Below are 26,188 nucleotides of genomic sequence, written 5' to 3'. Positions count from 1 at the left end.
GGAACCATTGGAGATTTGAGCAAGGACCAGTCTGGCTTCTCTGTGGAGAATGGCAAGAGTGGCAGCTGGGAAAACAGAAGATGACTGCAGAGGTTCAAAGAAGAGATGGCAATCACAGTGAGGATGGAGAGCAGTGGATGGATGGGGGATAGAAATTGGAGGTAGAACTGGCAGGACTTACTGATGGATGATGGGGCACGAGGTAGGGCAGAGAGTCACTGGTGCCTCTCGGGTTCCCTAAGGCTCGAGCATCAAGATTTCTGTTGTGACCCTATGAGGTGGGAGATGCCTGTGAGGTGTCCAAATGGAGATAAGAAGTAGGCAAATGGATGCATGAGTCTGGAGCCCAGAGAGGGGGCTGCCCCACTCTGCCCGAGGGTAGGCGGGTAGAGCAGTCCCTCAGAACACTTTGAGATCCTGTGAAGTGCCCCACGCTGCCAGACATAGTTCCTGGCATAGTTTGTCCTTAATGATGACGATGGAAAGAAATGAAAGTGATTGCATGACAGCGCATTGGTAATCCCTGTGAACACAGGCTCGCGGTGGGTGTGGGGAGGTCCCTACATTTGATATGACAGCATTTCTACGCCACTGAAGAGTTTGGATGTACTTGGTACTCGTGGAGGTGGGGCTTGTTTGACCGTTATGGTCCTTGATGGCATAAATGGAGGTGCCCTTTTCCCCAGGGTGCCAGCTGGGTGCTGCGCAGAGCAAGTTGTGCCATCTTAGTCCCATGCTGCCTTTGTGAAAACATAGTTCAAGTTGAACAATATCTCTTGGGGGCCTACTGTAGGAGGTGCAAAATAAGGGTTGATGTAGGCAAAACCAACCAGGAATGAGTATCTGTAGGGTAAAATGTGTAGGTGCCATGGGGAAGGTGTCGGATGCTTCCAGTGCACAGAGATGGAAGGAAGGGAGGGTGGAGTCATGGCCCCTGCATGGAAGGATAGGCATTGCTGAGTGCTGGGGGGTGAAGGGAAGGGCATGGCTGGTGGGGGAAGAGCTGGAGGAGAGGCACAGAGGCCAAAGGCATGGGGTATATCACAGAGAGACGAACGAGTCCTTGGACACGTTGGCACACTACAGTGAAAAGGTGAGCCTATGGAAGATCTTGAATGGACGCTGTGCTGTGAGGAGTTCCAGCCACTTCCTCTGGGCTGTGGGAGCCCGCCAGGGCCTGGAAGATAAGGCATGATGAACTCCAGGCAGAGCATTTGGATTGTGGTGGTGACAGACAGGAGGTGGGTGACCAACAGAGACCCTTCCCAATGTCCTGGCCAAAGGGATGAGAACAGGAACTGGGTCGTGGGAATGGAGAGGACGAGGTGGGTGCAGGAGATTTGCAGGGATGTGGAGGAAGGATTTGAGATGGATGAGATGCAGGAGGGTAACGACAACGGTGATGATGACAGTAAACATTTATGATGTTAGGCCGTGTTCTTGTTCTAAGAGCTTTAGAAGTTTTATCCTATGTGCTCTTCACAACAACCTTGTAAGGTAATTCCTACGTGTATTTTGGGGGAGATAGCAGTATTTTCTCCATTTCACAGATGAGGAGTCAGACTCACAGAGGTCACTTGGCCCAAGGTTCCCTTCAGTGAGGGTAGAGCTGTGACTCAGACTTGAGGCTCTCACTCCAGAGCCTGTGCTCTTAACTGCTGGCCACAGCTCCAAGTTTTAACTCCTGGATGGAAGAAGAGGTGGAGAAACACGTCCCCCAGATAGAGGACATGGGTGGAGAAGCACATTTTCAGGAGCCTGGGACAGATAGGCTGATTCAGAAGATGTTCTTCAGAGTGCAAATGACAGCATAGAAAAGAAATACTGGCGTTGGGTGCAAGCAAAGGGTCTCTGGCATTTTGTGACCTGACAGGCAGTGTGGGCATCTTCATGGTGAGCTGTGACCACCGTCCTGGTGTACCTGGTGCAGGTGGCAAAATCCCCCCCCGAGTCCTGCGTGCCCAGCATTTACAGCGTCATGCCACAGCCTGAGGACACATTGCTTTGCAAGACCGTTGACCCTCCGCTGTGGAATTACACCCCTCCCACAGTAGTGGTCCCGGCCCTGGCTGAACACCCTTTTCCGGACCTTGGGGATCCACTTTATACAGAGGGGGCAGAGTCTGTCCCACTGCCTTGGAGGTTCACTTCTGCAAAAGAGGTCAGAGTTTTCCTGAAATGAAGCCAGACTCTAGCTCCCCTGAGCAGCTGGTGCCATGAACCTTATAGGTTCCATCTCCAAGTAAAATCTTTTTTTGGAACTTCTACTTCCAAAGATACAAAACTGCCAAGTGGATGGGAGTGGCACCTCCCCCTGTTCATTTGAGGGTGTGTATTTTGTGGGTGTCCTGGAGGCAGCACCCTAAATCTCTCCACTTACGACGTTCTTCTATTTCTTCTGACTCCCGTGTCAGCCTTTATCTCCAAGAACACTCTTCTGAGAGCTTCGGGAAAGTGTCGAGTCTCAGAGTGCAGGCGTCCGCATTCTGCTGTGTCCTCCTCCCTCTCTGGCTCCTGCTCTTTTTTTTTTTTCTGTTGAATAAGCAAAAGCAAGAGCAGATTTATTCCTCAGGATCTCATATGAAAACACGTGGTAATTGTTTCTTTTCGCTATTGTCAATATGTTTCTGTTCCATTCATTGAACTTGGTTCTCCACTCCTCCTGCCAACTCACAATTTGACATCGAGGTTATTTTCCCATTTGCCCTTTATAAAATGGTGTCATCTTCCCCCTCCAAGTCTTGGTGCAGGGAGCGCTTATCTGTGTGTGTGTGTAAGTGCGAGGAGAGGAGAGGAGGGGAGGGAGGGCCTTTGGGATCTGCTTTAGGACAAGGCCTCCCCCAGCCTAGACCTGATCAGAGGACTCACATTAGCCTGCTCCTTCCAGGTATGGAAGCACCTGAACTCAGAAGTACTCGATTCTGATTTATATCCAGGATGGGGTATAATTAGCAGTGTTGATTTAATGTGATCGTGGCCTGACACTTTGCCATCCCCTCCCTCTATTTGAGTGTGTCTAAATGGTCCGTTCCTGAGGCCGCGTGCTGAACCAGCATCAGACGGGCCCTGGACCGTGGACCCTGAGCAATTCTCATGTCAGAGTGTCCGTTTCCTTCGCTGGGGGATTTGGGTCATGGAGTGAGGGTCGATCACCTTGCACTTTTGCAGCCCAGCTCAGGGCCCTGCTGTTCCCTTCCCGCTACCTTCCCTGAGAGCAGTGGGGCCCCTCTTGGTGAGGCGGGGGGCCGGGTTCCAGCCTCCCAGCTCGTGGGCATGTCACAGGGGCCTAATCGTGGTCATCTTACCTGTCTCACATGGCAAGGGGGAGGGGAGCAGGAGAGAAATCCTAGATCTTACGGCTGGAGGGGGTTGGGGATAATATTAGGTTCAACTTCGGTTGTATGGGTGGGGGAGCCAAGGCGCAGAGGAGTGGGTACCGGCCCTTAGCAGCACATGGCTGGTGTGCCGTGCCGTGCGGCGTTCATCACACTGCTTTGTCCAGGCTTACCCGTCCACCGACTCATCAACATATGCGGAGCCACGTGCCTCTCTGTGTATGGTGGTGGACAGACAGATGGCCCTTCTCCTGCCGTATGCTCCGGCCTGTGTAAGGGGGTCAGGGACTGAAGGGGGCTCGGGGAGGCCCTCCTGTTGCTGAGCTGGACACTTGCCTCGCCTCGATATTGTACATCCCTCCTTCACTTGGGCTCAAGTGGTCAATACATGGCTGTTGATAAACTAGGGCCTCTGTGTGTCCAGCACTGACCTTGATGCCAGGGAGGGCACAGAGAGGTGTGAAGGGGGCGCCTGCCCCATGCGGCCATTTGTAGGCTGGAGCAAACACCCCGCAAAGGTCAGTACTGGCGAAGGGGGAGAAGATTCTAAGGCTGGTGAGTGGTCAGACAGTCAGAGCCACGGCAGAGCATTAGGTGGGGGTCAGGGCGGAGTCGGCTAGGCGGGAGGAGGAGATGGGGCCTCAGCTGGGCCCTGAAGGCCCTGGGCTGGCTTGGGAAATGTGAAAAGGGGAAGAGGAAGACTTTTTGGGTAGGGGAGACGCTGTCAGCAAGGCGCGGAGGCTGAGGTGTGGAAGGTGCATTTGGGGGACCCGGGGGTTCCCGCCGAGGAGTGGGTAAGTCCTGTGAGAACAATGTTATTTTCAGAGGTGGATCCTTAGTGTCAGTGATGGACAGGCAGGTGTCTGATTAGATGTAACTCCTCTAATGCACAACTGGACCATTATTTTGGCTCAGAGCATTGCTGGGGACCTGACTTTCCTGTGACTGACACCAGCTAACCTGCCTTGAGGATGGACTGGCACCCGAGGGAGCGCAGCGACTCCCCATCTCCCCCTCCTGAGAAGCCCAGGTCAGATGGAGCCTTGGGGACCTAGGGAGAGGAGGCGCTGAGCCCCAGGCCTGCTTTGCAATCACTTTAGCCCCTTCTGGGTCACAGAGTGACTTCTCACCCGCCTGCCTGCCCACCTCAGCCCACCTCCTCTCAAGCTGGCTTTCCGCTTATCTTAATTTATTGATGAAAACTTGTTTTACGGTCCAGAGCACAGACAGCAGCGGCTCTCTGCCAAAAGAAAGCACGCTCGCAAATCGGGAAAGCGAGCTGCCTCCTGGAGATGGGTGGCTGGGGAATGGGGGCCTGGCACGGTGAGTAGAGCATGTCTGGGCAGACCTGCTGCGAGGCCTGGATGGAGGAGGGCTGAGGAGGCTGCCACGGGAGTCGGGGCTAGGGGCTGGGGACAGCTGGGCTCCAGCCTGGGCAGGACCTCTGTGCCTCTCTCTGCCGCTGGCCCCTGGCTTACAGCTGCTCTGCCTGGTCTCAGTAATCTGGGTGAACGAAGACCGTGGGCTATAAATACTAATGACTCCCATTTATAGCCTTATGTACAAGGTGCCAGGCTGGGAAGTTTATTTTCATGAATCTCATTCAATCCTGATTACAGCTCTATGTGGTAGGTACCATTAATTCCTTGTTTAGAAAACAAGCACTGGATTCCCCACCCCCGGCTGGGCGATGAGGGAACCGAGGACTAGCACTCGGCCTGCCTGGTTCCGAGGCCAGAGTCGTCCCCGGCCGTCTCTGAGCAGACTCTCCGCACTGGCCCACGTGCTCTTCCGCATCGTGGCTGCCTTTGCCCCTCGTCTCACTGGTCTGGCTGGCTTGGATGTTCTGGAGTGGGGACCCCGTCTCCTGCTCTTGTGTGCCGCCGCGGCCAGCAGGTGCCGGCGCAGGGTGGCGACCTCTGAGGCCCCCACTGAGCAGCTGACGGCTGAAGGACCCCTGAGCAGGCTGTCAGTCGGCCTTCCTGTCGTTCCTTTCTCGGGAGTGGAAAGTCTGTGAGTTCCTCGGAACCCGTATTTCCTGGTCAGTCCATACGGACATTCCTCAGTCCCTGCTCGTGGCACAGGCAGGTTGCGGGCATTGCACAGATGGCTGCGACACCCTCGTCTACAGAAGGGGGTGACCACCCCTCACGAGGCTGTTGGGGCCGTGTGTGAGACGGTGTATGTGAAAAGACTCGCTAGAAAAACGGCAGAGGATTGTAATTATTTCCACAAGCTCCTCTGTTTTGTGGAGATATAGGCTAAAATAGAAGGTCCGTTGAGCTCCAAAATAGTTTATTTTGTTCCTTCCTGCTGCTGCTTGCAGAGGTATAGCCAACAATTTTCACAACTCTGGTAAAGTCAGCGAAGTAGGTGACTAGTGTGGCTGGACCTCCGCCCCTACACGCGTACAACCCGTGCGCCCTTCCCTGCAGACTGGGCGCTTTGACAGCACGTTCTTCTCCACCCGGGCCCTGTCCTTGACTACCTTCTCTGCTCCCCGGCACTGCCATTCCTGCCGCCACCCTGCCCCACCAGGGTCCAGAGGACAAGGCCCTACCCACTGCCCCACTCCTGTGCCTGCTCCCCTCCCTCGGGCCGGACTGTGGCCCTGGGTCCCTGCACACTTCTGCACTGCGTTCCCACCTCCCCTGACTCAGATTGGGCTAGAAAGTTATTGAAAATGTTTGAGGTTTGGGATTGTTCTTAGGTCTGTAGGAGGCACAGAGAGGTTAGAACCACAGGATTTGGAGTCACATCAAATTGGATTAAAATCCCAGGTTTGCCAACTCCATGTGTGAGCTTAGATAAGATACTTAACCTCTGATCCTTAGTTTTCCCATTTGCAAAGTGGGGGAAGATAGTAGTAACCGACTTGTATGGTTTTTGTGGAAAGGGGCTGACACAGTTCCTGGCGTGTCCTGTGTGCTCAATAAATGCTACTTCCGCATCGGTGTTACCACTGTTGTCATCGTCACCACCACCCTGGTCACCACTGCATCATTGCCACAGTTCTTATCACCATCACTGCTTTTGTCCCTGCCCTCCTCATCTACAAGTCAGCTTCTAGGCCACAGAGGCTTGCTCATGCACATTACGCCATGGCTGGCCTTCCTTCTCCAAGTGGGGACATTGCAGGGGACAGCCTTTCTGGCTTAATTTGATGGCCTAGATGTAAGCAGTGGGGCATGGTGGGTCAGAACATGATTTCCGGAGTCAGATTTCCTGGATTCCTTCACCACTTAACCTCCCTGGGCCTTTGTTCTCTCATCTGTAAAATGGGGAGGACAAAAATAGCGCCCCCCCACCCCCCACCATTGGGTTGGGAGGATTACATGAGGCAGAAGAGGCAGAGCCCTCAGCACCATGCGGGCACATGGTCTGTGCTCACGAGCGCTAGTGCTTTTCTGTCCCCAGGGGCACACCATCGGGGAGCTGAGAGAGGGAAGTCAGGCTGGGGTGGGGGGGTGTGCCCAGGAGCAAGGCACGGCTCCACTATGCATGAACTCTGTGACCCTGGACAGGTTCGTCTGCTGATGCCGTGAACAGGCGGCTTTCAGCAGAGTAACCTGAATTGTGCACAGCTCAACTCGCAGGGGCGGGCCGTGGGCTCCCGCTCTACCAGGAGGACGAAGAGATGGGCAGAGCTTGGAACAGGGTGGGGAGGGATCTCAGGGTGTTGCTTAAGTTGGTGCTGAGACCTTGTCTGGCAGAGGGACCTGAACTTAACCAGCCCGTGTCCCCCACAAAGCATGTCAGAAATGCCAAATCCCAGCGTGGGCGGACATGGCTCCCGGCTGGTGGTATACATAATCGGGCTGTGGGCCTAGGATCCCCAGAGAGAAGACCGATCATGTGTTGGCCACGTCCAAGGGGTATAGCAAAAGTGTGTGTGGGTGGCTGTCCTGGGGCCAGAGATGGACCTGGTTGTCAGCCACGGTCTTTCCCAACATCTCTATGCGTAATTATAGGGTGGTGTTTGAGCCGTAGAAGGTGGTCCTCATTACGTTGTTAACAGGGCCTCCATTCTGTGATAGGCGGAAGGGGGGCAGCCTTGCTGAATGCGAGGCACCCAGCAATGGACACTTTCACTCTGTGACTGTCCTTTTTTTTTTTAAGTGAGGAAGATCAGCCCTGAGCTAACATCCATGCCAATCCTCTTTTTGCTGAGGAAGACCGGCTCTGAGCTAACATCTATTGCCAATCTTCCTCCTTTTTTTTTCCGTTTTTCTCCCCAAAGCCCCAGTAGATAGTTGTATGCCACAGTTGCACATCCTTCTAGTTGCTGTATGTGGGACGTGGCCTCAGCATGGCCGGAGAAGTGGTGCGTCGGTGTGTGCCTGGGATCTGAACTAGGGCCGCCTGTAGCGAAGCTCGTGCACTTAACCGCTAAGCCACGGGGCTGGCCCCCTCTGTGACTGTTCTTCACCATGGGGGATTTCCTTTCTTCAAACAGGGAGAATGGTCCTCACCCCCTCCCCATTCTGTAGGATGAGTTACAGTCTTCCAGATCTTTTGAGCTCTTTGCCAGAAAGATGTGATGTGAATTCAAGGTATCTTTGTCCTGTTCTCCCTGCATTTTCCAGGAGTTTGAATAATAGCACAATACCTTGTATGATATTTACATTCCAAGGAACACAGAGTGCGCAGAAGGCATCATCCTATTCATCCTTTCCGTGTCCCCGAGTGCTGGGAGGTGCTTTTTCGCCCTCAGTCTTTTAGTGGAGAAACGTCTTAGAAAGGCTGAGTGGCTCGCCAGAGCTGCCCAGCACATTGCTATCCCCTGGGGCTCCAAGTCCTGAGATCCGGGCTGTTGACGGTTCACTTGGTTCTGCTTTCTCAGGGAAGCCCAAGTGGCCGCCAGTGTCACTCTGATCCTTGAAGGTTGGTTTCTTAAGCCCATCTCTGCCTCCCACCACAGCCCTGGCTTCATGTATTACTTCATGCTTTGATGCTGTCATAAATGCCTTTCTCCCCAGATGCACAAAATAAAACAAATGCAGGAAGGGAAAAATATGCTGGTGATTGGAAAATCCTTTCTCCAGACTCGGACAAGCTATTCTGAGTCCTTGGTGCCTCCCCTCCCAATTTATAGTGACCTTGGGAGTTAGGACAGTGCCTCACGCCCTGGTCCCAGGCTGTCTCCCCATGTCTCCTCCTCAGGCCCAGGAGCTTTGGCATCCATGGCCCTTGGGCTGCAGGTGATGAGAGCTACCTGTATGCCCCCCCCGCCCCCCCCCCCCAAGCATAGAGAACAACCTTCCCGCATTGGCACCTGCCCCCAGTGTTATTGGGCTTGGGTGGCCTGAGGCTCCAAGCTGTTTCCTGTCAAGTGTTGACAAGTTCTGGAGTTTGGGGAAAAGACACTTCCAGCATCCTCCCCCCAGCAAAAGGCAGTCGTCCGACCAGCTCAGGGAACAGAAACCTCCAGCGGAGGCCAGGACGATGAACTGTCAGCCTGTCTCTTGAGAACTTCCTCCCCGTGCCTGCTGCCGGCCCCTCCAGTGCTGAGCATGGGGGTGGAACAGCTGTGTGCTCTCCCGTGCAGTCTGTCCAGGCCCTTGAGCAGCACCTCGCCGTCCAGGGGCTCCATCCTCCCACTGCCAGCACTGAGCTGGAGCTGATGGGTGGGGACCAGCTCCGGAACGCCAGGTTCCAAGTGCTCCCTGTGTGTCCCTTTCTCCCTGCGCCTCCCCCCACCCCACCCTGGCCGGGAATGCACTTGACTGGGGAGAAAGTGCGGTTCTGCCCCAGCGCACAGCCTGCTTGGGAAGGGCTGCGGCAGCGCGGGAATCGATGTTTATGGACTGGTGAATGATTGCTCTCCCTTTGCAAGGCTGGCAGGGACTGTGTATCATCTGCTGCTCCTTGGCATCCCGGCCACACATCATTCTGAGGGCCTTCTAGGGGCTGCTTCTCAGGCTCCCTTCCTTCTGGCGGCCTCAGTCCTGCTTCGGGCCCCCTGGGGGCTCTGTACTCATGTCCCTCTCCTTTTCCATTCCCCAGTTTGAGAAGGTGAATGGGGGCTGGCCCCTGAGAAAGTGGATCTGGGACCTGCTGTCACTGAGGAGTCTAGATGCCCTGGGAACGGGGTGCAGGGGGAAGTGGGCCAAGTGCTCTGCAAGCCTTTCTCCTGGACAGAGGAGTGGTGTGGAGACCCAAGCTTTAAAGGGGCCGTGTTGGGAGAGCACAAGGTGGACACCCCTCCCCTGCCCTCCCTGGTTCTAGGCCTTGCCCCTTGCTTTCTCGGCGCCAGCTGTCTTGGGGACTGGGCCTGCTCTTGGCACCCCTGCCCTGGCCTTTGAAACCCAGGGACAGACCTGGATTCTCCCTGCCCCTGGGCTGTGTCACCTGCACTCCCACAGGTGCCTTGTTTGAACTGAGCCCCCGAGCAGGGCAGCTGCCCTCCCTGCTGAGAATGGGCCAGACACCCCGCCCCCTGGGGCTTCAGCAAAGCCGACTTCCTCGCCCACCCCACCCCTGCGGGTCAGAAGATACCAGGCCATTTGTGCAGCCAGCTGGGGGCAGGACTGTTGGTGACTGGGCATTTACCCGACCCGGGGCCCTTAACCCTTGAGGGTGGCAAGGGGCTGTCCTCAAGGTCTCATGGGCTCTCACTCCTCACAGGCTCTTCCATCCCCATGTACCTTTTAGAGTTGTAGACTGCAAGAGGTGCTCTAACAGGACCCCCCTACTGATCTGGTGCTCTGCTGAATTGGGGAGGGGGCGCCATGTTCTCAGTGTCCCTGCACAGTTCACCAGAGAGAAGTTGACTCTGGAAACATGTAGATTCAGAGCTTTATAACCTTGGAGGCGTGCAGCTCCCAGACAGAACCTCCCTGAGGTTTGGCTGTGTTTAAATGCTCCCCCCTCCCCAAGCCATCCGAGCTAGGAAGTAACCTTGTTCTGCAATAATCAAAATGTAACTGGGTTTTGGATATGCAGATGCTTTACGTAATGTTTATTTGGAGGAAACTTCAGCTCAGAAATATGAGTGTGATCTCCCTGTCGCCTATGCAAGCTGGTGACATTGAGGGCTGCGAAGTGAAGCTGTGAAGAAATTGGAGGCTTTGAGACAAAGTGTGGGGTCATGACTGAGGAGTTGTGCTGTTTGGCTTTAAATTATGCACAGGCTCGATGTGAGCCAAAACTCTGCGGTGGCTGCCAGCGAAGCCAAGGGGGGCTTAGGCTGGATTACTAGAAGTATAGAGCTCAGAGTATAGGAGGACAGAGTGCTTGTACTCTGTGCTGGCCCCTCCATGGCTGAAATGAGCTCATAGAGATGAGCAGTGGAGGGTGACTCAGAGGTGAAAGATCTCAAAGGCCTTTAATAAGCCAGGAGAAGACTTGGGAAAGGATGTTAGATACAGGCTTTCAAATATTTAAAGGCCTGCCACACTTATTGTTGGTGGGCTTCTTGGGCAAAACTAGAACTGAGGCATGTCAGTTACAGGGTAGTGGATTCTTGAGTTAATAAGAAAAGACTTCTTGACTGATTAGAGTTGTGCAAAAATGGGATGGAGTATATTGTCCTGGCACCCTGGGTGCTCCAGCAGGGGCTGGATGGGGGGGCCGGGGACAGCACACAGGAGAGACCTCTCCCTGAGGGACCGCCTCCCCTCTGTGCTCTGACCCTCCTGCCTGCGGGATGACTCTGGCAGAGACATCTCTGTGACTGTTCTTCCTTTCCCTCCGTGCAGAGCGGAAGTGTTGTCAGCCCCCCCCCGTTATGGCTGTGACAGTGAGTGGGCTGCAGGGGCCCTCGGAGGCGAGGGGCGTCTAAAACACCAGGCGGAGGGCTCCTCCTGGCGCTGAGGCGTTGTCCCTTCTCCCTGTGATGGAGTTCTTGCAGGCCGGCTTCTCCCGGGCCAGACAGGATCATCACGGGCCGGCATGACGGCCTGTGAATTAGAGTTGTCTTGGCTTTCTTTTTTACTCTCCACGTCCACTAATTTATTACACGCCATTAAACGTTGCGCTTAGGCCTGACTCACAGAGAGCCTTGGGGAGTGCTGAGACCTGGTGTTTGAAAAGTTCCTGCAATGCAAAGACGGGATGAGGGGTGGTGGGCGGGCGGTGGGGAGTGGCTGCCGGTTGGGGGGCTCTGCAGGACACGCGAGGCAGTGGATGAAACTGGCTGGAGGGTGCAATGAGCTCTGGAGGGGGCTGGGGCAGGGAGAGCAGGGGACTTACAGGACAATGAGGGGCTAGGGGGATGAGTTGGGAGTAATTGGGCTACTGGGGGTGCTAGGAGTAGGGAAGAGTGGGTGCATGGGGGCTTCTTTTTCAGGTAGGTTTGTGTGTGTGGGTCTGGTCCTGTTCCCAGGCTGTGGCCTGCTCAGGCCCTCCCCACCCCTCGTGTCCATCCCATCCATCCATCCATCCATTGCACAGATATTTCTGTATCTCAGGCATGTTCTGGGCCCTGTGGTGGAAGAGACACTGATGAGACATGAACCTGGCCCTTGGGGTGCTGGTGTTTTCATGAGGGTGGGCAGGTCCCTGATGTGCTGTTCTAGCCTAGCCTGGCACAGGAGGGCCCCCCGAGGAGGGCCATCCCCCTAGGGAGGGACTGTTGGCAGCTCTGAGAGGATGCAGAGAGTGGCTGTCCCTGTGCTCTAAGTGGGATAGAGCTCAGGAGGGAGGTGGGTTGGAAGGAGAAATCATAGGCCTCACCCCAGAGAAATGGGCTGCCTGCGTGAAAAATACATAAGGACGCATGGCAGAGACATATATTAAAACCACAAATCAATGTGCTGAAGATGGAAAAATGCCCCTGGGGTATTAGGCTAATTACAATAGGCTTAATAAATGGAGTGAGTCTGGAGGGCTTGTTCACTATGTGGCCATAGCCCGACTGGGCCTCAGTTTACCTGCTCTGCATCTCGGGCTGGGCCCAAGGGTGAAGAGGAAGATCCTGAGACCCTCTGAAGTTTCAGGGGCCTGTACCTTCTCCCCGCTGTGGGGTCAGCAAAGGGCCCGACAGGAGAGCCCTGTGGGAGGGGGACCCAAAGCCCTTGCCAAAAGTGAGGAACTCTTCCAGGCTTGGGGATGTAGCAGTGATGAGAACAGACTCAAATCCTGGCCCGATAGAGACCCAGGCCACGGGCAGATGCCAGGGTAGGAGCTCATTTCCTCACATGTGGACGTGGATTTATTTGGAGCCCTGAATTGAGAGTATTTAGAAATGCCCTTGGTTGTGGGAGGCGGGCAGGCTGCATAATCAGGGTGGTCCCGGGCCTGCCCTGCTTGGAGAGGGGCGCCCACCAGGCCCAGACGACCCCGGGGGCTGGTGACCTCTAGTCGGTCAGTGCTAACCTTCACTGGGGTCCCGGTCGCTGGTGTCACCCTGCCTTGCCCAAGGCTCTTGGTGCCCTGGGCTTGACTGTAGCTCGGTCATCTCAGCTGAGACAACCCTCTGGTTTTGGAAGGGAATTTTCCCGAATGCCATCAGCTGAACTCTCTGGCGCTGAGCTTTGGCTGTGCCACTGCAGGCCTTGCCTCCTTCCTGTGCTTGGCACCCTCCGCACGGGGCGGCTCCCCTCCCTCTCCTCCCCTCTCCCATTCCTGCCTTGCCTTCCCCTGCCCCTGCTCTGGCTTCAGAGGCCGGCTTCCTGTCTTCTTGCCCTGCTGCCCAGCAAACCTTTTCTGCTGTCGCCTCCTCCCTCCTGCCCATTGCCCTGCACCAGACGTCCGCCTCCTAACTGCCCCCGCCCAGCCCTCGCCAGCTCCCTGGGCAGAGTCTTCCCGGTGCTTTCCTCCTCCCCTGTTGTGCCATCCCTCTCAGAGCCAGGACGCTGCCCCATCCTAGGGAACACACCGTATTCTCTCTCTGATGGCGTCTTCTCAGCGAGTTGATACCAGAGGGTGGATGGCCAGCATGGCAGTGAGGCTAGGGCAGGTTTCTCAACTGCCGTTGACATTTGAGGCCAGAGAGTTCTTTATTGTGGGCTGTCCTGTGCATTGTAGGAGGTTTAGCAGCATTTCTGGCCTCTACTCACTAAGATACCAGTAGCACCCCCTCCCCAAGTTGTGACACCCCAAATGTCTCCAGACGTTGCCAGATGTCTCCTGTGGAGCAAAGTTGCTTCTGGTTGAGAACCGCTGGGCTAGGATGAGAGCAGCGTCTCAGGATTGGCTAAACCAGTGCTGGAAGGGGCCTGAGAAATTCTCTCGTCCAGATTCCACATTTTAAAGGGAACGGGGCCTCAGAGAGCTCAAGACTCTTAAGGTCACATAGGGGAGCAGCGTGAGGAAAGAGGCATTTTAGAGAAAGGACTCGGCCATCTCTTTGTATTCAGTCTGGGCTGAAAACAGGCCAGAGGCCGGCAGGGGGTGTGGCTGGGGTCTGGCGTGAGGCAGGGGCTGAGGCCATGGTCTCGATCCCTCTCACCTGTGGCTGGGGCTCAGCTGGCACGCACAGTCTCCTGGGGAGTGATGGTGCGGAAAGGGCTCTGCACCAAAAGCCAGGAAACCAGGTTCTGGGCCCAGCCTCAGTGTGATGGCCACCTGTCCCCTCTCAGTGTCCTTGTCTATAAACTTAGGGCTGATGTTTGAGTTTTCTGCCTGCCTGGAGGCTCTGCTGGTTCTGGGTCGTCTGAGATGGGAACAGAGGCTCCATCTTGGCAGGAGACCCTGAGGATGTGGAAGAGTGGCAGTGGGGTGTGGGGGTCCTCGTGCACTCAGTAGACCTCGTGCGAGGCAGGGGCCTTGCTGGAGTGGGGACAGGGACGAGGGCTTTGAGAGGAAGGCTCGCCCGGACCTGGGTACAGGCTGCTGTGGAGGCCGCCCCGCCTGTGCTTTACCCTGGGACAGGGCAGGACCTCAGATGGGAAGTGAGAGGGAGGCAGACTTGGGGATAGGGGGACAGCTATCACCTTGTAGAGCAGGGAACGTGGAGTGTGGAGTCAGAGGACCAGTTCTGAGAAATGACAGCCCCTGGGGTGTCTGAACTGCTGAGGTTTCCCCAGACAGAGGCTCCTTGACCGCACAGCAGTTCCCCCAGGAAGGAATGGGGAATGGAGGCACAGAGGGGGCCCTACCAGGCCCACCAGAACTGGCTTCTGGGGAAAGCTGTGCTCTGAGAACTTTGCCAGGCCCAGGGAGGACCCTGGGGGCCCTGGTGTCTCCAGCTGCAGGGGGTGGGGCATCACGCCCCCTCGGCTCCGCGGCAGGTCTGTTGAGCAGCTTCTCTACCTGTGGAAGTGACCTGGCAGCAGCGGGTTTTCCTCCTGTTCATTCCAGGGTCTGGCTTTTAGAGCCATTCATCTTCAGCATGAAGATCATGAATTTCCATGGTATGATTAATGAAAGAAAAATTGAGACGGCAGCACAGAAACTGACCTGGTTGAAGAAAGTCAGAGTGACAACTGGGTGAAAGTTTCAGTGCCCCACTGGCAAACCCAGAGCTTCTGACCCGGCCTGGGGCGCCACCTAGTGGTTTCAGGGGATGGTGGAACCCATTCCCCCTGCAAAGCCTGGTAGCCGCCCCACTGGGTGGATGCTCTGGGCCTGAGTGTCCCACACCTTGGGAGCCTTGACCTAGTTCCACCCGGGGCTGCTGCAGGGATAGGAGGTGCAGGACCGCTCCCCACAGTGTGGGGACCCAGGCAGCTGCCCTAACTAGCCCCTCGGAGCAGGACAGTGATTGCCTTCTCTGAACTCCTGTGCCATTTATTTGGCACAGCGTATACTGCCTGGGGTAGATTTTGCTTTTTTATTGCTCCCGTCCAGCCCGAGCAGAGGCTGCGGGAAGGCAGGTCTGTGGAGTGGCCATAGCTCTTCTGGCACAGGACGCTGCTGCTGTGGGTACTCGATAAATCCTGGTGCACTGATTGATCAGCTCCTCAGCCTTGGCGAACTTCCCCTGAGCTGCGGAGGGAGGGGGGCTGTCTGCTCTACGGAGCATAAACTGAGGCAGCCGTGGGCATCTGCGGCCCTCGAGACTGCAGCTTCCCCATGGGAGGCCGGTGGTGTCGCAGTCCCAGGGGTGCTGTCGAGGAGAGTCGCTTTTCGGCTGTGGCGTCGGCTGCTGAATTGGATGGATGGCGGAGGCAGCGATGGACCCCCATGTCCTGCACGTCGGCCAGCCCCGCTGCCAGCCCCGTGGGTTCTTTTCTGTTTCTGTCTGTGGGAAGTTCGTTCCTCAGGCTCCTGACAACAGTGGGCAAATGGTCCTTCTGGTCAGGACAACAGCGCACGGTCGCCAGAAGGTCTGGCTTTGAGAAACTGGACTCTGAGATTCTCTTCCCACCCCAGAGACCAGTCCTTAGACAAGGTCTCTCCCCAACCAGCATGCGCCCCTCCCTGGACTCCCTCCAGAACGCCGGGGCCTCTCCTCTGCCGGGTGGAAGAACCTCGACCACACATGTGTGTCTAGGACCTGCGATATCTGTTACACACTTGTGCCTGTGATTTACTTTGATCCTCCCCTGAGTGACCCTACGAGGTTCATGAAGCTAATATAATCCTGTTTGCCAGACGGGGAGACTGAGACACAGAGAGGCTGAGGGATGTGTCGAGGTCCTGCAGCCGACGTGATTGGGCCCGTGAGCGCGTCTGACCCGGAGGCCGTGTCACCCTTTCTGTGCCGCACAGTAGTGGGTGGGGGCCCGCCGTCTTCCGAGTTCCATGGAGATGGATGCAGGCGCAGGGCCCTCTAACAGGCTTTCCTCTCTCTCCAGCTCTGTGGCTGTGGGCTGCTCGGAGTGGGCATTTGGCTCTCCGTGTCCCAAGGCAACTTTGCCACCTTCTCCCCCAGCTTCCCCTCGCTGTCTGCAGCCAACCTAGTCATCGCCATAGGCACCATTGTCATGGTGACGGGCTTCCTCGGCTGCCTGGGGGCCATCAAGGAGAACAAGTGCCTCCTCCTCAGTGTAAGTTGGACCCCGCATCCCCACCCTCTGAGCTCGCCCTACATTTGGGCCACTGAGGCTGGCAAGGCCTGGGAACATCAGCCAACTGAGTGCCCAACCTGAGTCCAGTGAAGTTGCTTCCAGAGTGTTCTTGGCCTGACCACTCCCCTCTTCCTCGTGGTTGGCTATCCCTGCCCTAGTTGTCCCTCCGACTCCTTGGTTGGCTGTCTGCTTCATCTCCCTCCTCTCCCTATCTGGGACTCCCATCCCTGGAAGCCCTGTCTGGGTGCTGCCTCCCCACTGCCCTTCTGGTTTGCACCCTGTCCCCAGCCGTGACCACTACCACGTGCCCATGCCTGGACCTTCTCTTTCCAGTTTTTCGTCGTCCTATTGGTCATCCTCCTGGCAGAGCTGATCTTACTGATCCTCTTCTTTGTCTACATAGACAAGGTAAGCCTTCTAGGAAGGGAGGGGATTTCCTTGCCTTTGGGTTGGGTCAGGGCAAGCTGGAGGAAAAGCACTGACAGGCAGTCCCTGTGAGGAAAGAAGGATGGAACCAGGAGCACTAAGAAGGGCCCGGATGAAAGTTCCTGGTGGGGGCAGCATGGGGAAGGTGAGTTTGGGCAGAATGAGGGGTTCATTACCTGTGTAGTCTTAGGAAGTGGCGTCCTCTAAATTGCCGAAGGGTGCAATGGCATTAGTGAGCTCCCCGTCACTGGGAGTATTCAAGCATAGTTGGGTTGACCACTTGGAGAAGGGATTCAAACCTGACTAGGTGTTTGGGCTGAGTGATTTGAGGGTAACCTATTGGAAACACAGAAGAACTTTCCAGGTGGCACTGTGAGTAGGGCTAAAAGTGGAGAGTAGCTATGCTTCCTTTCCCAGAGACCTTTGAGGACAGGGCGGCTGCTCCCAGGCTGCACCACGAGGTTCAGGAGGATGGTGGGGGTGACTCCTGGCAACCTCACCAGGCTGGACAGTTCCTAGTCCAGTTGCAGAATCTTCTTACCGGTGCTACCAAGAATGACCGGCCAAGCGCTCAGTCCCTTGGGGCTTAGCAGGCTCTTGCAGTACGCTGTACCCTGGGATCGTGTAACTGTCTGTTCCTTGGGTTCTTGAAGTAGTTGCCCAGGCTACACTGAAAGGTAGGGTCATTATTAGGATTAGAAACAATAATTCTTTTGCCCTTGTGAAAGGGAAGAAATAGTAATATTGAGAGATCCTTCTGTGCCAGCCCTGTTCTTAGCTCTTTATAAGGATCATTTCCTTTAATTCTCATAACACCCTCAGAGGTGGATATTATTATTCCAATATTACAGATAAAGCAGAAGTGAGAGAGGGTAAGTTACTTGCCAGTGAGGGTGGACCTAAGATCAGAATGACTGGTCTGCCACCCTCTGGCTCCCAGGGTGTATTTTGACGGGCACATGGGGGAAGGTGTTGTGGGCAGAGTGGCCTGTGGGGCTGGTCCTGGGAGCAGGGGAGTCGAGGCCCTCTGTCCGTCTCTTTGCCTCTGGGTGTTACAGCCCTGTGAGGCAGTGGGTGAACCTCCCCTGCCCCTGCGCCTGCCCTGAGCTGGGGCAGGGCCCCCATCTGAAAGAGCTGGGGCCAGGGTCCTAGTGGACCTGGGTGAGCTGGGGAGAGGAGCTGCATCCTGGTCCCAACTGCCCTGCCCGTCTCCCCCAACATGACAGGTGAACGAGAACGCCAGGAAGGACCTGAAGGAGGGCCTGCTGCTGTACAACACAGAGAACAACGTGGGGCTGAAGAACGCCTGGAACATCATCCAGGCCGAGGTGGGGCAGGCCGGGCAGGCAGGGAGCCGGGCTGGCAGCCTGGGCTCAGCCTCTGCCAGCTGACCAAGTTGGGCACCAGTGCTTGCTGGGTTTTAACTGAGAGCTGCTGGGTCAGACGCCGTGCAGTGGGACGCAGCTGGAGAAGGACGAGGAGGTGGGCGAAGGGGGTGAGCAGGACCTGGGCAGAGGAGGTCCTTCTCCTGAAGCTTTTTCTGAAGCTCTGGCATGAATGACAGAATTTATTTTAGCAACAGATTCATCTCCTGATCATGGCTCAAACAAGGAGGCTCTGATTCTAAGAGGAAAAAAGTCAGTACAGCCCGATGCCCCATGTTAAGTCCTGGGGAGGGGCCGGCAGCCAGCTTGGGACGATCCACAAAGCTAAGAGCCAGAGGGGCTGGTGGCTGAGCGGAGGGCTGAGCGCTCCTGCCCAGTGTCCGGGGTCCGGCTCTGAGGGGCGGGTGGCATTACTTTCTCCCCACCGGCCTCCAGGAAGGAGCTGTCACTCACTTCCCCTGTGGACCTGGCTGGGGCCCAAAGAAGGGGCAAGAAGAAGGCCTTTGTTTCCTCTGCTGAACTCCAGGGTGGCAGCTTTCGTGGGGCCGGGGTTGGCCTGGGCAGGGGAAGGCCTGGAGGAGGATGGTGGGCTGGGGCGTCTGACCCTTCGCACCCTGGCAGATGCGTTGCTGTGGTGTCACCGACTACACCGACTGGTACCCGGTGCTGGGAGAGAACACGGTTCCCGACCGCTGCTGCATGGAGAACTCCCAGGGCTGTGGGCGCAACGCCACCACCCCGCTGTGGAAAACGGTGAGGTGGGATCCACCTCCCCCGGTGCTCCTCCCAGGAGCCTGTGTAGTGGCTGGAGGGGAGGAGGACACCTGCGGGGGAGGGTGGCCTGGGACACCAAGGAATTGGTTTAATGTGGGGTGGGGTGGAGGGCGCCCAGGACTGGAGCCAAAAAGCAGGTGGGAAATGGGGGGCCCTGACCCCTAGTTGGAAGAGTCAGAGGGTGGGGGGTTAAATGGGGTCTGAGGCTGTGTGGGGCCTTGTAGGGGGAACCCTGGGTGGGGTGGGGCCTGCTCAAAGGCAGGAGAAGCAGGGCTGAGGATTGGGGAGGGGCAGGAGGAGAGAGCAGGGACAGGGGCTGAGGGTCAGGGAGGGAGGGCTGGGCAGCAGGGGGCTCACAGTGGTGCCAGCACCTTAACCGTGTGGTCCTCGCTCCCCAGGGCTGCTATGAAAAGGTGAAGATGTGGTTTGATGATAACAAGCACGTGCTTGGCACAGTGGGGATGTGCATCCTTATCATGCAGGTAAGAGGGCCGTCTGAGCCCTGCTCCCCCACCGGACCCGGTCGGAGGAGGAAAACCAAACACCTGGAAGTTAGATAACCCACCCAGGCAGCCTGACGTCCATGCACTTTCCTGCTCTGGCCCAGGCCCTTGTTTCCTGATGCCTGTCTTGACCCTGCAGGCAGTCGGGTGCTGCTTCCTCGGCCTCCCGTCTGAGCCGGGCCTGATTCTGGCATCGCATGAAGCCCCTGTGTGGGTTTGCTCGTGAACACACCTGTCCCCACCCCACAGGGACATTTACCTTGTGACCGAACTGAACGAAACCTGAGGCCTCAGGTGACGATTGTGAGCACAGGCTGGTGGACCAGACTCCGTGAGGGCTGTCTTGGCCTCACCACCTGTTAGATATGTGTGACCTGGGCACAGGGCTCCGCTTCTGGGCCTGAAATTCCACATCAGTGTAGTGGGCATGAGCATCATGCCGCTTCTTAGCGTTGAGTGAGTTTAATATGCCCTAGCGTGCAGAGCAGGACCAGGCACAGAGGGTGTGCTCAGTAGATGTCAGCTGTTACTAGCGAGCACTGAATGAACAGCTGTGGGAGAGGGACGAGGAGGGGTCGCTGCCTCCCTTCTTGAAGGTGAGGCCGACAGAGCTGGCAGGAGCAAGCACCCCCGACCTTTCTGAGGAAGAACATTTCCTGGCCTCCCTCCTTTGCCCACTAGGTACGGCTCCCACCCCTGGTGAGCAGGAGTCTGCAGTGCCTGAGTCCTCTTGGGGCACTTGAACTTCACTAGTTGGTCCATGGGAAGATGGTCGGCATCCTGCATGAAGTTATCTTTCTTGCCCTAAACTCTTGGGCGTGGGGGCCTGACCATGTGTGATTTATCTAAGTGCTTTCAAGCTTAGCAGAAGTGCCCGCGCTCATTTTCACAGAGCTTTGATGTGAGATGTGCTCCCAGGGCACAGATTCTATCGGGAATGGGGCCCTTCTCAGGGATGCCTGTGGTCAGGCTGGACTAGAACGCTGGGCCTGGCTCACCAGCCACAGTCCCCTCCAGTTATGCCCAAGCCTTGAGTGCGAGAGCCATGAGGGGCACACGGTGTCCCCTGGTCACCTGCTTATGGTGTGTGCCCATGGCACACTGTGGTGACCCTGAGGCCACGGGCTGGCTTCCTCCTGCCTCCTACACTGCTCTGGGTCACCACCCCCTTCAGGATTCAGGAGTTGAGGAATCACAAATGAGCATTAATGTCATCCTACGCACATCTGCTGCAGCCTAAGACGTCGCTTCATCTATTCCAGAACCACACAGAAATGACTCAGCACGGGCTTGTCGCGTTCCTGGCACCCTTCTCTCCCCTCCTCAGTTCCTTGTTAGCTGCCGTGTAGGGTCAGGTGCCCTGTGCATTCAGTCCTCAGCACAGCGCTGTGACGTAGGCAGGTTACGGGGCCCCAGAGAGGTGGGATGACAGTCTGTACAGACGGCTCTGAGGGGCTGTCATTGTGTGTGACCTCCTCTGTCCACCACTGTCTTCATTCCACCAGTGTTTGTCCAGCACATGAGTGGGTGCACCCACTTGCTCTAGGTGCCCCGGATCAGATCCCAGGTCGTGGGGCTTCTGTCTGAGGCCTTTTCCCCGTGTCTTTCAGATTCTGGGCATGGCCTTCTCCATGACCCTCTTCCAGCACATCCACAGGACTGGTAAGAAGTATGATGCCTGAGGGGCCGGCCGGGAGCGCCCCAGCCCCACGCGGACATGTGCCGGGGAAGAAGAGTTGAGCTTTGTGTTGCCTGCCCGCACTTGCAGACTGCTGACCCTAACCCTCCCCCAGCCCGCCCTCCCCCGCCCACCCCACCTCCGCCTTCTCGGTGGGTGGAGGGCCAGGGACGAGGAGGCGTGCAGAGACCTTGGGGTGCTGGGGCACCTGGATTCCTGCATCTGTGTATTTGCCAAAGAAGACAGGGTGGGCCGGGGGCATGCTCAAGGAGGCCCCCAGCACTGATGCGTTTCTGCCCTGCCCTTCCTCACAGTGACACTTAGTCCCCGCGTGGGGTGCAGAGCAGAGTGCTCCCTCCTGGTGGAGAGACTGCCCAGCAGAGGCCACTGGCATCCACGACCACCCCGTGGGAGAGTGGGAGAGCTGGTGGGGTGGGGGTCTGACCGCTCTGGGCAAGGCCCTTGGGAGCGTCTTCCCCAGGCTTTTTATACCTTACAGTGTAACTTTTTTATTTTATTTTACTCTGATTATGATTATTCAGGAATATTATCTCAGCTAAGTTTAGGGTTAGCTTTCTGATTTATAACTTTATACTGCGCTGATTTCTGTAATGGTTTGGTTTCTTTTTCTGAGGGTGGGGACGGGTGGGGAGAGTGGACGTCAGTCCGGTTTCAGTCAGGACAAACCACTGTGCACCACGCAGGAGGCTCTGGGTGAGATGTGCCTGGCCTTCGCCCGGGGCGCGTTGAGGAGGGCCCGGCTAGGACTGCTCTCTCGGGCCCGGCGTCCGTGCCCAGGCGCCCGGAAGAGCAGGGGAGACGGAGGAGCGGGAAGTGACGTGGAGGCGCATCCTGCAAGGAGTGATGCGTTTGCTGACGCAGGCCCAAGAGGCCAGGGCAGTGTGGGTCCTCTGGGGGCGGGCAGGCGCTTTGCCAGGAAGAGGGCAGGAGCTGTCAGCGGTCCTTGTACTTCACTGATGAGCAGCTTTTCTTCTTTCCCTTCTTGCTTCCTCCCGCCCTCTGCTGGCAGGGAGGCTTCCCCTTCCCCTCCATGCGGGCATTCCCGCGACAGGTTCCACAAGTCCCGGTCACTTTCACAGACATTCCTGGTAGAGACTCTCGGACAGTACCTCTCTAGTTCAGATGCTGCTCACTTGCTCACGCTGCTTCTGGGAGGGGAAGCAGTCCCTACATTTCACTGCTCAGACAGTGGCAGAGGGCCCGTGACCATCGGGAGGGAGGGTGGAACTGGAACTGGTCATTCCAGCCAGATTCCCGAGGGAAGATGTCCATCTGGGTCCCAGGACCCTCATCCCCTTCCTCACGGTTCACTGATGGAGAGGTGGGTGGTGATCATGTCCTCTGTGACCCCAAGGAGAAGTGCAGAAAACCCGAGAGAGGTCAGACTGGATCCTGTTACCGTGGCCCCAGGAAGAATGCAGCCTGAGTCATGGCGTGGAGGATGAACAGTGCGGTGGGGTATTCAGCTACAGCAGGGCGCCCCCAACAAACCTCAGCATTTTGCAGTTAAAAGAAAAAGTCAAGAGTTCATGAGTCTGAACTTGTGAAGGTTACCCACTAGCTGGCTGGGGTCCAGTGTGGGGCGGCTGGTTTTTCCTGCACCATTTGGCTTGTGGCCTTGATTTCCCGCTGGGCCCACATCTCCTCTCCAGCCTCCACCTGTCTGTTCCAAGAGCTGAGTGCCGGCCACCCAGCCAGCGTCTCCTCCACTCACCTAAGTGCAGTGCGGTGGGGACCAGGACTATAGAACTTTTGGTGTGTGTTTAGGATTCACAATTTTGGGGGTGGGGAGTGAGAATAGGGTGGTCTCAGCCAGTTGGGCAGAGTGAAGACCACCTCCCGGAGACAGGTACAGTGGTGCTGATGGGAAGGCTGGTCCTTGGGTAGGATGAGGCGGGAGGCAGGCGCACGTTTGAGAACTGCCCTCCCGGGTCCTCTGGCCCCATCTTCTTGGTAAGGAGCTTTGGCTGCCTCCTGAGAGCCCCAAATTGCAGGACGTGGAGCAGACATGCCACCATGCCACTTCAGAGAAACACTTGGCAAGCAAGCATTTGAGTGCACAGTGGGGCCTGGTGCATAATGAGTGTGTGCTGGGGGTGGGGGGGGCGGGTTTGTTTATGCCTATCAATGCAACTTTTAATTTTTGTTAAAATCAACAGCAAAAGCCTAGCACCTTGGGGAGAGTACACCCTCCCTGGCAATCTTATGTTTCTGGTGCTTCAGGGCTGTCCTCTGGCCTTGGAGCCCTGGCCGCAGTTCCCCCTCCTGGCCAGTCCCCACCTGGTCCGTCTGTTTGCAGAGCCTTGTCCTCCGTTCCCAAAACTGCCTTCCTGCCACCCCCTGTGCTTGGCTGTTCAGTCATTTGGCCAAGTCTACACTGGGCAGAAGGCTCCATGGGGGGCCAGGTATGGAGGTGCTCTTCCAAGCCCCCTGCCTGCCCTGCAGAGCCGTCCCCACACCACACAGCAGGCCACGCCCTGTGATGTCAGCAGTGGTGGCCCGGGGTCTTCTCAGCTTCTCCCGACTGATCTCATTCAGGCAGAATGAACTAAGTGCGCACTCTTGGCTTCCCTCGCCCAAGTCAGAGTTAGTGCAGTCGAGTCTGATGCAGTTGACAGACTTGACTCACAAGGTCAAGGTTCTATAGACAACCTCACGGGAATGCCTGCCGTGGACTCAGCAGCCATCTCGCAGGGGAGGTGGGCGAGCAGGGTGAGCACTGCCCTTGAGGGGCTGCATCTCACCTGCACCCCCAGCTGAAGCGCTGTCAGCCCCTCCCCCTGCCAGCCTGGGCCTGCTTCTTGGGCTCGCTCTGGAAAGGTGGCTGACCCCACCCCGACCCTCACGCATATGTTCTGGTTTGACTTGGAACCAGGTGGCCGTCCCGCCTTGCTTTGGTGGCCAAAGAGCAGTCCAGGTGGGTGGCAATGACTGTCCCCGCCTCTCCTGCCCCCTGCCCACCCGCTGGTGGAGGTGCTAACTAGCAGGGGCCTGGCTTAGGACGGAGCTGGGGGCCGGTGCTTGAGTCCACTCTGTCCCTCGGCGTCTGGCCTCTCGTGTGCCATTTCTGCCCATCTCCCTCGTGATGAGGCAGTCGTCCAGGGTGTCCTGGCCTGCTGCCCTGACGGGCCCTCTGAGGGGTGGGCCTTGGGGGCTGCCCACCCTGGGTGCAGCAGGGAGAGCAGGGAGCGCGCTTGTTGGTTTCAAATGCACTTTTCTGCTTGTGATGCCGTATCTGTCTGCGTTTCCTTCATCCTGGGCCTGGCTTTATTGAACGCCATGTTTTTAGCATGTTTTTAAATAAAAACTGATCATGTGTCAAAAGCACGAGCAGGCTGTCTCTTCGTGGTTTGTGTTCGCTCAGCCATGACTGACTGATTTCCCGTGGTGGTTGGTGTGAGGGACCCAGAGGGGATCAGGCAGCTGTCCTAACCTCTGTCCAAGACGCACCCCCATCTCGGCACCCATCTCCCCTTCTCGGGCCCAGGTTACAGATCTGCTGGGCGGGGAGGGGCTCTCGGTGGGCACCTGAGGAATCCTAACACTCCCTTTGCCTGGTGACCAGACGCAAGCTTGGGGTCAGGGGCCACTCAAGTGGCCTGAGCCCTCTGCATGAGAGACCAACTCCCAGCTGGGTGTCTGTCACCCACCACACACGGCCGGTCTTGTGGCTGGCCCCATAGAGTGTTGGGGGAGAGGGCAAGCAATAAGTCCTCCATGGCTTCCTGTGGGACAGGGGCTGTCAGTTTTAGGTACAATCTCTCCCCAGTTCCTCTGATGTTCCTGGGGTTCACGTGAGCCTGATGTCTCTTCCAGGAGTGAGGGGACCTCACAGGGTAACTTGGCCTGGGCTGCACCCACTTCGTGTGGCTCTGAGACAGCCTCAAGGAGGGCACAGAGACATGAAGTCAGGATCAGATGGTGAGCGGGCAAGGAGGGAGGCATTTAAAACCACGTGAGCCCACTGGTTTTGCCGCCTTGTTGCAGTAGAAGTCTCCCAGCTCCCGTGGTCGGGGTTCTGGTTTGTGGGTTTTCCTCAGCTGTCACGGTCCCGGTGACAAGCTGCAGGCGAGAGAAGCTCGGACGTCCTCCTCGCCCTGGGCAGGTTGCTGCACCACTGACGGGTGGGGCTGGGTAAGGTGGGGAGGAGGAGAGTGAACTTGCAGCATATGGGTCTGCAGCGGGAGGGGCACCTCTAACCCCTTTGCCTGTGGAGGTCTGTCTCCCTCCTCCTCAAGGGTGTGGCCAGGTGGGCTCAGAATTGTCCCAGAGTGTCAGCCTTTGGGACCTCGTCCTGCTGCTGCTGTGTCCCAAAGCCTCCAGAGATTTGCTGAGGATTGAGGGGTCCGAGGTGACGCTCTATCAAAGGTCCAGCCAGAATGGGGTCCCTGAGAGCCTCCCCAGGATTTACCGGAGGGGAACTTGTGACTGTGGGGTCAGGAGTTGGTCATGGCTGAGGGGGTTGACCCTCCATCATCCACTGAGGACCAGCCAAGTCATAGGAATGTGGATGGAGGCCGCTTCCTCTCTGCCCATTCTCCCTCTCACTCCTGCCCCCTGGTCTGTGGACACACCTGTTGAGATGCCCACAGGGTCCCTGTGCTGTCTACTTCTGGGGACAGAGTGAAGTCTGTTGGCTCACAGGGCAGTGGGATGCACTGACCCCTCTATTAGCACTGGTCTCTGGTCAGATGACCTAAGCCACGAAAGGCAGGCTGCCCTGGCTGGGCAGGAGAGAGATGTTCACATCAGGACAGGGCAGGCATCTTTTTCCCTGGGGACTTCTGCTGACCAGGCTAGAGCCTTCTCGGACGGCTGCTGGCCTCTTCAGCCCATGGGAGGGGGTGGCTGAGCTGACCCTGGGGGCCCCTCCGTTGCTCCCCCATTCTTGTGTGATGTGTTGGGAGAGCTGTCTCCCCATCAGCGCTCAGCAAAGGGCAACGAGAAAGGAAGGTTTACGAGAAGCAGCAGCAGAACAGGTTCCCATACGAGAACTCCCTCAAAACGGCCAGCACTGGGGCCTGCAGAGACAGGACATTGTTCACTCAAAGACCTGCTGAATGCTCACTTGTGCCAAGCAGCTTGAATACAATGGTGAAGGACCCAGACCCAATCCTGGTGCTCTCAGAGGGGCCGCAGAGGGTAAACTGATCGCAGCTCAGGGCTGTGG

At 56.9% G+C, this 26,188-nt stretch overlaps 1 protein-coding gene across 7 annotated transcripts in view; it reads left to right on the top strand.

The window, feature by feature from the left end:
* Positions 1-24,345, top strand: part of TSPAN9 (tetraspanin 9) — a 202,134-nt gene extending 177,789 nt beyond the window's left edge. For all 7 annotated transcript variants that reach the window (XM_087442895.1, XM_087442893.1, XM_087442891.1 and 4 more), the window contains 6 exons: positions 16,019-16,210; positions 16,565-16,639; positions 17,884-17,985; positions 18,664-18,795; positions 19,215-19,298; positions 20,930-24,345. In XM_087442895.1, coding sequence (XP_087299021.1) covers positions 16,019-16,210; positions 16,565-16,639; positions 17,884-17,985; positions 18,664-18,795; positions 19,215-19,298; positions 20,930-21,001 — 657 coding nt within the window. In that variant the 3' untranslated portion in view covers positions 21,002-24,345. The remainder of the gene's footprint in view (positions 1-16,018; positions 16,211-16,564; positions 16,640-17,883; positions 17,986-18,663; positions 18,796-19,214; positions 19,299-20,929) is intronic.
* Positions 24,346-26,188: the final 1,843 nt, after the last annotated feature.

The sequence above is a fragment of the Ceratotherium simum genome, chromosome 17 (assembly GCF_057802395.1).
Source record: "Ceratotherium simum simum isolate JZ-2026a chromosome 17, ASM5780239v1, whole genome shotgun sequence".
In the NCBI taxonomy this organism is placed as follows: Eukaryota; Metazoa; Chordata; class Mammalia; order Perissodactyla; family Rhinocerotidae; genus Ceratotherium; species Ceratotherium simum.
Note: the sequence above shows the minus strand (reverse complement) of the source record. Positions and strands in the feature narration are given on the sequence as shown.